Genomic DNA, 16,135 nt, shown 5'->3' with positions numbered 1-16,135 from the left:
TGCACTTGTGCATCCTCAAGTACAAGTAGGCATTCGTACATCCTACAGATGTAAATAAATATACATATACATTTATGAATATGCCCTTGATCATTATGATTTTTCCAGACGCTTTGAGTACAAACATTTATTTTTATTTATTTTGCTGAAAACAGTGCGTACATACATATATATTAAAAATATTATTTATTAATATAAAATAATATAAATGTTATTTATTATATATTATATACGCTAGGGGACAAGCCCTCTGCACACTCGCTTCGCTTTTGCGCAAATACCCTTCTCACAAGCTTAATCAACAAAAAAAATGGTATCGAAGGACCGCAATTTATGTGCTGAAACTACACTACTCAGCTCGCTGTGAATTAAACCGACTGATCTGATATATTTGAAAGCTTTTAAAATATTTATTTTTATGGTTTTATTTATTTTAAAATAATATATTTTAAATCTAGTATTTTGTATTTTTTATTTAGTGGATCTATTTTTCACATAACTTAATTGTCGGACATCTGGTTGTATTGAACTTTGCAATTCTGCAAAGCTGAGAAATGCAACGATATATCTCATCCGAACACTTTGTAGCTTAAGCTTATGGTCTAGAAAATATTAAACTTTCAAATTGAAAATTGAAATTTTTTGGTGAAAATTTTAAACTAGTTTGAAAGCTTGGGAACTATGGAAAAAAATTATTCCTTGGAGTTTTGTATTTTTCTGATACAGGTATATTAATTGGGCGTCGTTTAAGGTATCGTTTGTAAAAATCTATGGATAAACGGCTAAGGTGCAACCGTTTGACCAAACCTTCAAATGTCACATTTTGCCTTTAGGGGAGTAGCATGGGAGAATGGACATTATCTGGGATTGTCCATGTGGGCCACCCTCCCGTTGATTGGGATGGTTGACTCCAAGTTCATCCCTAACGTATCCACTACATAAAGAGGGGTCAGCATTTGTTGGTTTTTACTAAAAACTTTTCGCCTGCGACTGGTGTCAGTGCCGGCTCCTGTTTCTTTGCATGCCTATCGTACCTTGCTCTGGAACAAATTTTTCAATTCATGACTACCTCGCCCGCGATTTGGTCATTTTTTTAATATAGCAATCGGTAATCGGGTCCGACTGATTTTTTTTTTTCTTTTCTTTCATTATCATCAAAAATATCTGATACAAGATTTTTACAATGCCAAGACCGACCCGATTATCTTTTCTGATGCTAGAATGTTTCATAGTTTTTGAAAGGCGTGTCCTTGTACTTTGTTAAATATTATGGAGTCTAAAAACTTATATATACTGATGAAGCAGACGGAAAGCAGTCGGAGAATCGGCGCAAAATCGATCACGAAGTACTTTTAATAACTTGCCAGACCCAACAATGCTTTTTAGTCCGAACTGCGTTGTTGCCTCGACCTAGTCCTGGATGAATTACTCCTAGATAGCATTTATATTTCTAGGGTCAGTCTTCGTGCCTTCTCTAGTCACAATTAAGATAAGGTACTTTAGGATTGTCCTAAAAAAATGCGACTTCTCTTGAGCCACTCTCATGTTGGCGTCATTGAGGCTTTTCAACATCCAGTCGACGATTTTACCATGGTCGTCTTGTGATATGAAGAAAAATACGTTGTCAATATAGATGAAGCATGTTTTGCCGATTGATTTTTGGAAAAGATTAGCTGAGTTTGCTAAGTTCATTGATATGCTTGGCATGGGATATTGTCGGCCACTGTTTTTTGCTTGAGCTTTACAGTTTGGAGGAAATTGGTTCGTCGTCCAGAAGCACACGTCAATTAACTCAATTAACTGAGTTTTCATTTAATGCCGTAACCTGCTTAAAGCCTAAAACTAAATCCATTGAAAATCGATTGGCTCTGCATAAAAAAGATTGGTAAGGTAAGAGCCTGCATCAAAGGGATTGGCTGGACTTTGGGTGGGCGTGCAGACGGAGTGGAGCATGACACCTCGCGAGCACATAGTAAATTTTGTCGACGGTATGCCCAAACGTATTCAAAGTGTTATCAGGCTAAGGCTTTTTGGACAAAATATTAAAAAACTAATTAATTTCAAAAATTCAAAACGAGCAAAAGTGGATAATTTGACTTTTTTGAAAATACTCAAAACTCTTAAAGAAACCGATCTCTTTTAATTGTAATTATTGTTTTGTTTCATTTCTATAAATTAAAGAATATTTAAAAATACAAATCAAAAGGATTGATTCATTTTTAAAGATTTTGCAGGCATTTAAATTAAAAAGTGTAGATAGCAAATAAAAAATAAACTAAATTTTCATTTGTATGCATACAGAAATATGTACTAGGAGATATTTAAAGATCGCTGGTTTAAAAAATGCAAAAAATTTAAAGCTAATATTAATGTCACAATTCCGGTGACGGTACAGGGATGTGCTGCACTTATAAACGATCCAGACACCTCATTTTGACGTACTGAAAATACAATTTTAATTACAAATGTGTTATTAAAGTAATTAATAACTTTAGAAACCCACACACAACTTTTCTTGAATTCGGTACAAAATGGTGTTTTTTTTAATGCTTTTTTTTTTAGAGCATACCTGGATTTTTATAACATAACTTCAGTATGTTACACATAGTTTTAAATATTTAAATATTTTGACTTTAAAAAGAGTCGAAAGAAAAATGTATCGTTTGTAAAAGCTACGGTTTTATATATCTATCAAATCTATTAATTATAATTTAGTTACGAGTTCATTGTAATCCCAGAGCCCTTGCAAGAAGCCATAATATACTTCTTTATCTTAAAGTCCGCAGATGAGAATTGGCTTAAAGGTTTTTATCACTAACTTCCACAGCTCGCAAATAACTATCAACGCTTATTTCCACTTATCACCATAGTCGCTCTCTTTTTAAGCAGAACATTACATGTTTCGAGTTTTCGGTTGAGCCGATATCGTGTCTCACAATAAAATCTTGTATGGACAGTTTTGTCGTTCGCATGCGAAAAAGTGCTCAGTAAAAACAGTAATAGAAGAGAAATGTAAAAATCCGTCGTTGCTTGAGCAAATTGATGAAAAAATTTGATGGGTACTTTTCTGCCTTTTGATTCAAATTATCTTTAAAAAGATAATCGGACAACCCGAAAGTGTCAATAGCTATTTCCTAGTTCTGATAACTTCTCGTTTTGGACAATAATTGTCCGATTTCCCAGAAGCCTTGCCTTGATTCTCTTCAATATTTATTGACTTTATTGACTTTTATTCTTGTAGTGTCTTGCACATTCTAGGATATAGTTTTCCTAACTGTTTCTGAATTACAGCTGATTACATCTTATCTCGAAAGAGTTATCTCTTTACACAATTCATTGAGCGACAGTCCAAGAGTTTTTAAGATTCTGAAGAGCACAAATCTACACATAAATGTTTAAAATTCTGTTGATTTATGGCAGCGAACTAAAAAGTATTCGTATCTAATCTTTTTATTTGTTCATAACCTTACCCATTTCAGCGTTCTTCCTCTCGGTATATGGTAGTGAGTTCGTAGAAATGCCGGTTTGGATATCTTTGATCTCAGCTTCTTCTAAGATTTCAAATATCCAACTCAAATATGGAAAAAGTAGGGTTATCCGATTTGTATATCCATCGAAAATATTTGTTTCATTTTTATCACGCAGTTTATCTATACGGGGAGCAAGTGTTACTATTGCCACTAAATTATTTCCAGATAGTACACCATATCCTCTTAATTTGTTTTCGGTATAGGAGTTCCTCCATATCTGTAAAAATATGTAATTATTTATTAATAATACGATTTTCATCATTGTTTTAATGCACATATCAGCTTGGACAACTGTTACAACTTGTAACGTTAACTTGAAACCTTTTTTCTGTTTCGTGCAAAGTACAAAAAGACTGTCGCATATCGTAATTTATATTTTTTGAAATATTTACACTCACATTAGTGTCTTCTTCCAAGAAAGACTCCGTATTTATTATTAATTTCGGCAATAAAATCCAGTTGACGTCATCACGCAGTGACAATGGTAGGGGCGAACTGAGATTTACAAGAGCTATGTCATGATCCAAAGTAAAATAGTCAAATTTAGGATAAACATGAATGCTGCTAACTAGAACAATTAAATCATTCATATCTTCACTTTTAAAAGATACAAATATTTTATCAAATTGAATGAGTTTTGTCTTGTATGGGAATTCAGAAACAGCTAATAAACACGATGCTGCGGTTAAGACAATATGACTTTGCAGAATATTTCCATAGCATATATTGTCAAGTAAATATCCTGAGTTATTTTTGCTGTGTAAGTGCACTTGATAGGAAGGCCTAGAATATCCATTATGAACGTGTGGTAGAAAACATGTAGAGACAATAAAAACAAACAGTATCATTTCTATTTCGAAATATAGCTTATATTTTCTATGAAGACACAGACTATCTTTCCGGTCCGTTTGCAAGATTATGGCAAGAGAACTAAAAATCTTCGCCAAGATATCTCTTATCTTTTAAGCTTTTATAAACTACAGTAAACCTTCTTAGAACGTCTGATCGTTTCGAGAGTTTTTGGCTTTCTGACATAAATTCTGAAAATATGTATGTATGGTTACTTTTTATATCAGGGTGCTACAGAAATACGTTTTAAAAGAATTCCAACTGACTTAAGTAGAGATACAGAAGGGTCTCTCGGCTGGTTTCTAATTCTCTAGTACTATGGCTAGAGATTTGATTGAACACACATCTAAAAAATATTTCACTCATAGAGTGCCTTACAGTATATGGAAGGTTATTTAATTTCCGATTTATCTACGTCACCATAATTTAAGATTTTATTTGTTTTAATCCAGTCTCAAGCTAAAAACTAAAAACAGATTCTAAATTATAATGATGGTTTCCTTCTAATGGGGTTAAATTCTTCAGCTGGTTTCATTGAAATTGTAAGCCGTGGCAAATTTTGTGTGAAATTAATGATTATACTGACGCTCCAATTATTCACATTATGTTCCAACGCCCAGTGTGATATCTTTGCTCATATAGTGTGCAATTTGACATAGTGTTACAGGAACAGGTCCGGTGTACAGACCAAATTCGGTTGTAAAACCACGTGTTGTCTCTGAGAACTAGGTGACCAACAACACAGACGGACAGACAGACATAGCTGTATCGACTCGACTATTAATACTGATCAAGCGTCTATGCAGCTTGTGACTTTTTTATCCATTTTTTTTTAAACCAATTAAATATTGCTCTGAAATAATAATTCAGGGCAACAACACTTCGTCTTTTCGTGTAACAGCTGACTCAGCCTGATTTGGTTATCGGAACGTTGGAAAGGTATAACAGCTGTTTCCCGCCACATTTATAAATTTAACTTTTATTTTGCATGCTGTTACTCACAGCTGCTCAGACATTTTAAATACACCGCTGTTGAATTTAACATGTCTTGGTCTTCTTAATCGCGCACTTTCGGCCGACATTTTGCTAAAAATCAAGCAATTATATTTTTGCGAAACAACCAGGTCTGCTGTTTTTGTTTGCCAGAAACGATGATAATCAGCCAGGCTCCGTTTTTCACATTCTCAAAAGTTTTCCGATTTACTTTTGAATACGGGGGTCCCGTTTTCACATTCCGCAAGATTTATTCGTTTTCAAAACGAAAACATTTTCGTTGACGAAATTAAAAGTAAACGGCTTTTTATACAACGAAACGAACCTTATGTGCAAAAATAGATGACTTATTGATGCATTAACATAAACTTGACACCTATATATGTATGTCTGAAAAACCTGCAAGATAGAGTTAGGCATGGATGAGGACATGGGAATGTTTGGCCCGTAGGTCAGCCACTGGTGCTGGAAATTTCGTTTTCTTTGATGAGAACAAATGATAAAAGAAAACTTGCAAATTTAGCTTAGAAATTATAACACAAAGTGCTCTGGTTCATATGTACACAAAAAGGGCACACAATAATTCGAGTAATTCGAATACATTTGTATCCTCTTATCAGAATGCCGAGTGATGTCAAAATCAACACGAAATAACTTTGATATATATTTTATTTATTTGCAGCTCAAAAATAGTTAACTAACTTAAGATATTATTTCTTTTTTATATTACTGTATTTACTTAATATGTTTTAGACTAAAATTAATATTTGTTTAAATATTTTTTTATTTTAGGAACTTTATGGAGAGGGGCTGTATGGTAATGAAATATGATTATTGTTAACAAATATTTTTGTTTGAGTTGCTTGGGAGGATAAACCAAATTTTAGCAGATGTTCTATTGTGATTGTTGTACTATTACTTTATAATTTTAAACAGATCTTTGTGGTTTTTATCACTTTGATATCGTCATTTCATTGTATGGCTTGTAATCATTCTATTAAATGCTAATATATTTTTGTTGCCGACCATGCAACCAAAATGTTACAGAAGGGGCTATCATGGTCTTTATTTGTTTGGTCGTTATAATTTGTGATCATTATAACTTAGTCTAAACATACTATAAATGCATAATCTTTATTCATCAAATCCAAAGGCATCTTCGGCGTTTGGAGGTACGAAAGCGCCGTTAAATGTTTCTTCAAGCCGATCTTCAATTCCCATGCTGGATGCAATGCCATATATTAAACGCATCAACACAATTCTGACAAAGCTTGGGGTATTTATGTCATCTCCTGGGCTAAGCGAGAGCTGCTTCGGATTTTCAACAAACTTTCCCCTTACATTCTCACTCAGTACGGGAGTACACAAAAATATAGCAATAGCTGCAGCAGAAAAATAGTATTTTAACACCATGCTTAAATTCAACATTATTAGTACAAATATCAAGAATGTGGCCTAATAAAGAAACCAGTTTACTTCTTCGATGACTCTTTGGTACTAAATATAAACTTATGAAAAAACTTCGCCCGGTTTCAAGTATGCTTAAATGTTAGCTTTCCAATTTACGATATGTATGTCGATTTGATTTCTTCGTTCATCAATACTTATGGCCGTATGACATTAGACATTGGTACAAAGTGTTGGTACCCGCCTCTAGTCACGTCTCCCAGCTATCAGTCGAAGAGCTGCGTAGTATTTGTGACAAAATTATGTTTTCCAACTCGCACAGCGTGTTAAATTATCAAAATTGGATCTAAAAAATGTAACAATCAATAATCTCTAGGGTCGCGCTGCTCCCAGCTCAATTGGCAAGCCTGATGCATAGATTTCTCTCGCTCTAACTGCATTCTTTTCCCATAAAGCTATCTCTGTTTTTGCTGTTAGTCATTTCGAAAGCTCGCAAGATATCGCAAAATGCTCGCTAACGATCCGTTTACGAGCTATCATAATGATACTTTCTCTTCCACTAACTGGACGACACAAGTATCATATTTACATCATTTGCGGGTCGAAATGCGAGCGTTTTGTAGGGTGAAGTCTCGCATTTGACTCTTACGCGATGCCATTTGTGACGTTTTGCATGCTGGCTATGTACATTGGCCGTGTAGTACTGACGTTGGCGATTGACGATAGTCCATAGGAATAGCTATGCCAAATCTGCCTACTCCGACATTAATATTGATAATTTAAATGGCATATATAGATATAAATATATATATATGTATATATATATTTAATATCTCAATTTGTTAATACATCTATCTTTTATATAAAACTGTTCGTCGCCCTAATTAATTTTTTTACAGATAGAAATATATCTAGCAGATATAAATGTACTTTCAGATAACAATGTATATTACAGATAGAACTGTATCTCACAGATACAAATGACCGACATTTTAATTCTTGATAAACACCATTCCATGGAAGATATTTTTTGTTGCTCAAGCAAGAGAGATTTGGGATGGCGAGATTGGCAAAGCGAGTGTGCATGGGGCCTGCCCCCTAGTAATATATATGTTTGAGATGCCAAGCTTTTTTGGCACCTATGTGTTTCAAAAATGAAAAGAGATTTTGGGTTAAACTTTATAATTCGTATTTAATCTTGGTGGCTTAGCGGAAGCCGATTGCTTGCTATTGCCAGATAAACCTTATGCGAGATCGATATGCAACCAATGCGCAGAGGGGTTAGCATAGAACTAAACTATAGACGACGGCGTTAGATCAAATTGACTGCCGAAGTGGCGGCAGCAGATCAAAGTAGTTGCTGGCGGCGGCAGAGAGCCCCTTTAGCGGAAGAGCGCAGCAGCTATGCAGAAAGTCAACGTTTTACAACATATGTAGGCGGCTCTCTATGCTCATACAATAATAATGTTAAAGTTACGGTTATTCTACAGCGGCTGGCCCGAACAATATATTTTCATTGATTTAGCTAGGCTAATACTATTAATATTAATATTAATTTTGAAATTTTATTATCATACTTGTTCAAGCGTAAAAGGATTTTCGAATGCCCGACCCAAAATTCAGTAAATAAATTTGTGGCTTTAAAAGTTGCCTAGAAAAGTTTTCGGCTTGCAAATCAGCTGCTTTGCGCAAGTACAGGCTTGCGTACTGAGTTTATTCAACGTTCAAAACCTTTTTTGAGAGATTAAGTATGAGAAGAGCAATTTACACCCTAAGAATGAAAGTGATCCGAATGAGCTGAATGTATTCAACGCTGACTATTTTTGAGTGACTGCATGTTACTCATCTTACTATTATATTGTTTTTTGGTTTGAAAGTCCAATTACGAAAACTAATAAACTCTTTTATTACTTTGGTGGTAAATATGTGTACATATAACACATAGTATGTACATACATATTTCTATTTACAAGTGTAGTATACATATATAAAATACGGTAAGTGTATTTACGTAAACGCGTATTTTTATTACATATTTCCCCAAAAAAAAATGTTAATTTTATATTTCTTCTGAACCAGACACAAGACCAGCAATATTTATAGCAAATGTTTCACTGATCCAAATGAATTCAAGGAGTCTTGCTTCAAGAACTCCAATGATTGCTCCAGCGAAAATGTCCAACATATAATGACGCTGTAAAATCAGTCGTGATAGAGCTACGCTTACAGCCCAAGCCGTAAGAGGCATTAAAAATACAAAATTCAGAGAATATAGTTTTGTAAAAAATATAAGTACATAAAATGCTCGAGATGCGTGGCCAGAGGGAAAACTAAATTTATCGGGTCCTATTACCAACGTATCTTTTATTGCTACCGGTCTTCTTCGGCGCACGAATGACTTTAACACGGCTACGACGACAATATCAAGTATAAGTCCTACAAGCATATTTACTTGCATTTGAAGTAATGCTTTTGAATTCATTATCCATATGAAAGCAGTCCAAGTAATCAACCAGGCAATACCATCACAGGATATTTCTAGAAATTTACAGTTTATCTTTAAAGACTTAAAGAATGAATACTTAGATAGAAGTGATACGCAATAATTTGTCCATTGCACATCTTTCTCTAACATGTATTTCAGTATGCGTGATGACTGGAATGTAAAAAAAGTATTGTTAATGCCAGAAATTAGTATGTAACTTTAAATTAAAATGCACACAAACCGTTTTCATTGTATAAATTACACATATGTGTACATATATAAATTGTAACTCTATGAGGTGACAAATAATCACAATAAGGGGACTCGGCTCACTCTAATATTTTCCACAAAATACAAGAAATGGAAAAAGGATTGGGTATTCCACGATTGGGCTTTAAAGAGCAAAATTACACAACTTTATGCCACCACTACGCTCCTATGCTTATCGTATTTAAAATAAAGCCGCGTTTTCGCCAAAACGCAATAGCGTAAAACGTGGCCCTGGTATAAACAGTTTTGCGTATATATGAACTAAAGGTTGCGACAATTGGGTTTGAAGTGTATCGAATACCATTTTCAACGTTCCCACGCAGACGATGTTTTTTTACTTTTCCATTTGCTTTTTCAGATATATCGTTGCTTCACACATCCCTGTCTTAATTAGTATGACTTTGAATTTTAGCTAGGAGTTTACGATGCCTTCTTTTAAAGGTGCATTTGAGATGTTTTCTGACGCAAAAACTAATTCGATTATTTACAGTAAAAGTAAAATGGGGACGAGAACTCTTTACGGATATCGATGTTAACACCGATGAAGATCCTATATTGTTCAAAGCTCAACTGTTCGCTCTGACTGGTGTTGAGCCAGAGCGTCAAAAAGTTATGTGCAAAGGTGGCATACTTAAGAATGAGCAATGGAACTTGCAGTTAAAAGATGTAAGTTAAAATTTGAAGTATGATTCTTACAATTCACAATCTTTATTTTGTAGGGTGCTGTAGTGTTATTACTGGGTAGCAAAGAAGATGTACCAGAAGTACCCACAACACCAATTAAGTTTATTGAAGACATGAATGAAGCAGAAACCGCGACTGCTGTGCGTATCTCTGAAATCATTACATGTCCTTACAGCTTTTTATTTAAAATTAAATTATAGATGCGCCTACCAGCCGGTTTAACAAACCTTGGAAATACCTGCTATATGAATGCCACTATTCAATGCTTAAAAGCAGTTCCTGAGCTTCGTGATGCGCTAAGCAATTTTACCAGTGAGGGGTCTGACACCCTATCAACAGCTTTTTCTATATCATCAGGAATGAAATCGGTTTTTGCTCAGATGGATAAGGGGGCAACAGTCACACCAATTGTACTGCTGCAGGCGTTACACCGGGCATCCCCCCAATTTGCACAGACCGGAGAAAATGGCACGTACAGGCAGCAAGATGCTAATGAGTGTTGGTCGGAAATTCTGAAAATGCTACAACAAAAACTTTTACCAATTCGCCAAGAACCATCTAAAAATATTACTCAGAAAACACAACACGGGTAAGTTTATGAAATAAATTTAAGACTTCTAACTTCGCTCGTACATTCCCAACAAATTCGCTCATATATGAAAATCATGCAAAATAAACTCACTTAGCGTTGACGGATACACACTGCATGAGCCCAAATGTTCGCTTTCGATTTAAAATTATTCAGAATGTGGCTTGCGGGTGTAAACCGGTCCTGAGTAATTTTTGTGAGGGAGGAAATTCTTCTCCAGGTGTTCTCGTGCGAGGACTTATAACCTCTATCTGCCTGTTGGAATGGGGATCCAACGACTCCGGCAGTCTATTCTGCTATTGCAGTGTATATGTGCATATGTGCAGCTTCCATGCAACGAATTATTATAAGTTCTCAATACAAACAATAAAAAATCTTATTAAATTATATTTAGTTATGCAAAAAAATATTGTACTATCCACCGTAGCTCATGCATATATAAACATATGTTTATATCGTTTTTATTATTTACTTAAAGGTCATTTATTGAACAATTCTTTGGTGGAACCTTTGAAGTTAAAATGAGCACTGAAGAAGCTCCAGAAGAAACTGCTACTGTAACAACCGAGAATTTTTTGCAATTAAGTTGCTTCATTTCAATGGAAGTAAAGTACATGCAAAGCGGCCTTAAATCGGTAGTTAACACCACATATTACAAATATCAACGACTATGCATTAACGGCTCCTGTATTAATTTTTAGAAAATGATGGAATCATTGGTCAAAAAATCTGAAACTTTGGGAAGAGACGCACGCTACATTAGAACTGTAAGACCTTTCAATGTATAACTTAATTTTATTAACGTTTATTTAATTTTCAGTACTTAGTTAGCCGACTTCCAGCTTATCTTACTGTCCAATTCGTACGATTTCAATATAAGGGAAAAGAAGGCATAAATGCCAAAGTATTGAAGGATATTAAATTCCCCATTGACTTTGACGCGTTTGAGTTGTGTACACCCGAATTGCAACAAAAATTATGTCCAATGCGATCGAAGTTCAAGGATCTGGAAGACAAAACCATGGAGCTGGCAACACCCAAACCATATGGGGTCAAGGAAGAGGACATCGAAAAGAAATATGAGCAATTTTGGTTTGACGATGATTTGGGAAGTAATAATTCTGGATACTATACATTACAAGCTGTATTGACTCATAAAGGTCGATCAAGTTCATCCGGGCACTATGTGGCTTGGGTTCGTTCCAACGGCGATAGTTGGTTTAAATTTGACGATGACGAAGTAACATCTGTGGCCACGGATGAAATTTTACGACTTTCAGGTGGTGGAGATTGGCATTGTGCCTATGTCCTATTATATGGACCGAAGCGTTTGGAAAAGCTCTAGATAATTGTGTTACTGTCAATAAATCTGGGTTGTTGATCAAATTAATTTGAATTATAAAAATCCTCACGAGATCTCAACAGTCTTTTACTTTTGCATGTGGTGGGCACGGTTTTTAAATTTGGGAGAAGTCAAACAACAACAAAAAAATAAAGAAGGAAAGCGAGCGGCTTGCGCAAACTACGAATACTTGGCTTTTGGATTCTCGGATCTGAGTCCATTTTTGTCTATTTGTTTATTTTTGTATACCCGTTGCTCGAAGAGTATAGGGGTATATTCGATCTTGTGGGGAAAGTGGATGTGTGCAACACCCAGAAGGAAGCATTTCCGACCCTACAAAGTATATATATTCTACATCAATAATAGCCGATGCGATAAAGACATGTCTGTCTGTCCGTCCAAATGAGCACCTCTTAAAGACTAGAGAAAACAAATTTTGTGTCCAGACTACTGTGACATCACACTCCTACAAGTGCATTTCAAAATTTCGCCCTGCCCCGCAAGGGACTAAAATCTTTGGCGTCCACAATCTTGAAGATACATATGCGGAAACCGAAAACGCAGAATCGTAGAGACGGCCCATATCTGCTAGACTACAATCTGAATCAGATCGGATCATTATTATAGCCAGAAGTGCAGTGGCTACGTAACGCCTTCTACGCGCTTGCTCATTTTCTGTCTCCACTCACACAAATTTCGTCGTGCAATGTGTGCGCCCTCTTCCGAGATAAAACGGCTGATGTTTGTGTGAGAATACACAAACGAAGAGGCAGATGTAAATAAAAAATTAAAAGAAATGGAAAAAGATAAAATCAAATATATAAAGATATCCCAAACACCCACCCAGGGTGGATGTTGTCTTCGAGAGAACTCTTCGCAAGCACGGAGCTTCTGAATTGCTCTCGATTTCGCAAAACTTACACCATGAGGCGCGTTTGGCTTATTTGTTGTAAATTGACAGACTGGCCTTGTATTCGGCCTAGTTCAGCTCAACATACATATAAAGCTCTTGCTTTGTTGAAGAGGCTCCGCGGGGCTTTCCAGAGGTTCCCCAGTTTGGAGTCCACCATTCAGGTTTCTTTCGAGTCCAGGGGTCTCGATAGGGAAAAAGGGAATACAGTTTCCTGTGGTCCGCAAAGGAGTGTTCTTCCGGGACCCTGCAGGATACTATGTTCCTCTGCATCTCATGAGAGGCAAGTGTAACGTCCAGGACCTCCTTACGATTTTAAATAATAATAATGATATTATTTCCCCGGTTTAATAATAAGCTGAGTGGTCAGTAGACAAGTGAAAAGGTACTCACCCCGTTCATTAGTGTCAGCGATTTCCCACTGGCCCGATGTCCGTGGGCGCGCAGTTTGCGATGAGCATTCGGGGTGGCGCGTGTGGAGGAGGTATGGCTATGACTCGTATAGGTGGAGCACATCCTCAGTGAGCTCTCCTCGCCTTCGAGGCTCACTGCAGTGTGGGGTTCTTTCTGAAATTTGCAAGAAAAAATAAGTGCAACTGTATTTTTGCAAGTACCTACATACTTGTTTTACCTGTGGTAACAGCTACGTATAGCCTATAGTCTCGAGTCCTCAGCGTAGATACCCCGCTTCCAAGAAAACAAGGCAAATAGTCCAATCAGGACTATGTCGGCTCCACCCCAGGAGAGCTCCAATCACGTTCCTGAAGTTTTACCACCACCATTGTTTTGTCTGGATCGGTCCCAGGAGACTAAAACTTCTTTAGGCCTCCGGGGGCTCTAGGTCTAGCTCGACCTCCGGTGGCCTACCCTTTTGAGTTTATGGTTTTCTCGTATCTTCAAAATGTGGAGATTTTCTTCCTTTGTGGGGGCGGGGCGAAATTTTGAAATACACTTGTGACATTTGCTATATCACAGGAGTCTAAACAAAATTTGGTTGCTTTAGCTCTTATAGTCTCTGAGATCTAGGCGCTCGGCTTTTGATGCTGATCATGTTGCACACATTTACACTTTCACCACAGATGTAATATACCCCTATACTCGTCGAGTATCGGGTAAAAAAATGTTAAGCCCCAAAAAAAGTTCGATTTTGTTGCATAGTGTAGTCGATTAGCTTTGAAATAAATTTTATACATACATATGTATGTGTACAAATTCGAACGAGCATGACTAGGCCAGAATTTCAAAATGCCATTTTTCGGTATTCGGCATAAAGACAGTCAGATTTACACCTAACCAAATAGGCAGGGCAAATAGATCTTCTTAGACGCACACGATACGAAGTAATTTTCAACTGAAGCTATAAACAGCCGAGAAATAATGCATTTTATTAGTATACAAATAATTTATACATATGTACATACGTATGTATGCTTAATAGTATATCTACAGGCATATACATCTTAATGGTTGGTTCAAAATTAAATGTACATCATCTCAGCCATTGAAGACATTTTTTTTGGAATATGCACCATAGTATCAAAATAGCTAGCCAGTTCTGATATCGTTACATCGTCGCAGTTGCTTGGTGTTGTTGCATTATAACAAGCTTGCTGAGAGCACGTCGTGCCCATACGTGAAACTGATAGTGATCTCTTAGATGCTGATATTGTAAAAGCGTTGCGTTCCTTATTTGACAGCAGTCTACAATTGATTTCTTTTTTGCTGGAAATTGTTGTTTTATATTTACTGCAGATTTTTGGTACACGACGAACATTATCCAAATTTGTTTCCTTTGTTTGGTCCAGCAATATATCGCATTCACTGATAAGATCGCGGAAACTGCATGTGTCGCCTATATTAAAGGTCGTGTTTTTAGTCTGAATTTGGCTAGTTTTTTCCTTTTCTGCGTTTAAGTGAAACATTTTACGACTTCGAACAAGACTCCTTCCGTGTTCACAACCAAATAATGTCTTCAACATGGGTTGCCGAAAAAGATATTTCTTTGTAGGGGCAACATGTTTTTTCTGTGCAAGCTTTTTAACACCATGCGAGTAACTTGGGGGACTTGTAATTTCAACAGATTCCGTTTGAAGAAAAGACTTGTCTTGCGTGCAACTCTCAAGGCAGCTCTCGGATCGACGCCTTGGTCTGCACTTCCAGCGATGTATCATTTTGTGTTTGGCGCTAAGTATTTGTTCAAAGTTATCATTCGCATTTGAAAGTTTAAAATCATTGTCTGGATTATAGAATGGATTCCTTTTTACTGATTTGCAAAGAGGGTGTGTTGGTGTTATTTTCAACTTGTCAAGATTCGCTGGTAATTCCTCCGTAGTCATTCTACAAACATAATTGTAATTATTAAAAAACCATTTGGGATTATTTTTGTCCAGTTTTTGAAATATTATTGTTCGACCTAAGGCAGCCAAAATTACCTTTTTGTTTATTTTTGTTTGTTTTCTCTTAATAAAAATGAATATGCTATGTATAGAGTATGCCCATATATCCACATCGTATACAGGGTGACCACGGCCCATTTATACCACTTATCGATCAGAAATATACCGAAATATACTTTTTCATAATAAAAATATACCAAAAATATTGCAATCAAATTTTCCTTTCCTCTTTATTTTATAATATTTATTAAAACTTATGTACTCACATCCGACAACAGTTTTGCTAGCAAACGTACTATATATTATGCATAAATTTCTAATCGGTTTTATACGAATATGAACCCTAATTCTGCACGAGTACATATTTTTCGGATCAGAGTCCTAGCCCTAAAACTCAAGTCTCCAATCAGAACCACTTTTTTGGTGTAAAAGTGCCGAGGTGTAGATTTTCTATGATTACACTGGTCAATCAGCTGTGTGTTTTTTCCGGTAGTGTTTAGTATTTTTACTGTCATGTTTTCCTCTACTCTTTGTCCTATAAGAATCATATTTCTTGATAAAAGTTTTTCCCCAAAGTCTCTCCAATAGTCTATTCACACTGGGATGATCCGTAATAGTCTATTCCAACAGGTGACCGCCCACCATCATTTTCTAGGATTGTTTTGTACGGTTTTGCCGTT

General features: G+C 36.0%; 4 protein-coding genes and 1 long non-coding RNA gene across 7 annotated transcripts; 1 reads left to right on the top strand and 4 right to left on the bottom strand.

Annotated features, from left to right (window-relative positions):
* Positions 1 to 30: 30 nt before the first annotated feature.
* Positions 31 to 14,004, bottom strand: LOC117183953 (uncharacterized). 3 transcript variants are annotated; one of them, XM_033379630.1, is made up of 4 exons: positions 13,691 to 14,004; positions 13,453 to 13,626; positions 3,471 to 3,747; positions 2,281 to 2,441 (listed from the first exon to the last, which is right to left on the bottom strand). In XM_033379630.1, the coding sequence occupies exons 2-4, from the start codon at positions 13,573 to 13,575 to the stop codon at positions 2,311 to 2,313; spliced, it is 531 nt and encodes a 176-aa protein (XP_033235521.1). In that variant the 5' UTR covers positions 13,576 to 13,626; positions 13,691 to 14,004; the 3' UTR covers positions 2,281 to 2,310. The 3 variants fall into 3 exon arrangements, with proteins under 3 accessions (XP_033235520.1, XP_033235521.1, XP_033235519.1); XM_033379629.1 differs by lacking the exons at positions 2,281 to 2,441; positions 13,453 to 13,626; positions 13,691 to 14,004 and adding exons at positions 31 to 145; positions 3,929 to 4,841; XM_033379628.1 differs by lacking the exons at positions 13,453 to 13,626; positions 13,691 to 14,004 and adding an exon at positions 3,929 to 4,841.
* On the bottom strand, positions 4,853 to 5,582 carry LOC117183954 (uncharacterized). Its single transcript, XR_004469098.1, has 2 exons — positions 5,114 to 5,582; positions 4,853 to 4,966 (listed from the first exon to the last, which is right to left on the bottom strand). It is a non-coding gene; the product is annotated as an uncharacterized lncRNA (long non-coding RNA).
* On the bottom strand, positions 8,666 to 9,664 carry LOC4817793 (phospholipid phosphatase 6). Its single transcript, XM_001357135.4, has 2 exons — positions 9,506 to 9,664; positions 8,666 to 9,435 (listed from the first exon to the last, which is right to left on the bottom strand). Exons 1-2 carry the CDS (start codon positions 9,512 to 9,514, stop codon positions 8,839 to 8,841), a joined length of 606 nt encoding a protein of 201 aa, XP_001357171.4. The 5' UTR covers positions 9,515 to 9,664; the 3' UTR covers positions 8,666 to 8,838.
* Positions 9,868 to 12,223, top strand: Usp14 (ubiquitin specific protease 14). The gene is made up of 7 exons (XM_001357134.4): positions 9,868 to 9,975; positions 10,025 to 10,200; positions 10,254 to 10,358; positions 10,419 to 10,807; positions 11,286 to 11,442; positions 11,509 to 11,574; positions 11,628 to 12,223. Exons 1-7 carry the CDS (start codon positions 9,960 to 9,962, stop codon positions 12,150 to 12,152), a joined length of 1,434 nt encoding a protein of 477 aa, XP_001357170.3. The 5' UTR covers positions 9,868 to 9,959; the 3' UTR covers positions 12,153 to 12,223.
* Positions 14,005 to 14,400: 396 nt separating the features above from the next.
* LOC6903321 (uncharacterized) lies at positions 14,401 to 15,611 on the bottom strand. Its single transcript, XM_002132473.3, has 2 exons — positions 15,492 to 15,611; positions 14,401 to 15,396 (listed from the first exon to the last, which is right to left on the bottom strand). The coding sequence occupies exon 2, from the start codon at positions 15,393 to 15,395 to the stop codon at positions 14,538 to 14,540; it is 858 nt and encodes a 285-aa protein (XP_002132509.2). The 5' UTR covers position 15,396; positions 15,492 to 15,611; the 3' UTR covers positions 14,401 to 14,537.
* Positions 15,612 to 16,135: the final 524 nt, after the last annotated feature.

Source organism: Drosophila pseudoobscura, chromosome 4 (assembly GCF_009870125.1).
Source record: "Drosophila pseudoobscura strain MV-25-SWS-2005 chromosome 4, UCI_Dpse_MV25, whole genome shotgun sequence".
Lineage (NCBI taxonomy): Eukaryota > Metazoa > Arthropoda > Insecta > Diptera > Drosophilidae > Drosophila > Drosophila pseudoobscura.
The sequence above is the reverse complement of the archived record's forward strand: the minus strand, read 5'-3'. Positions and strand labels throughout refer to the sequence as shown.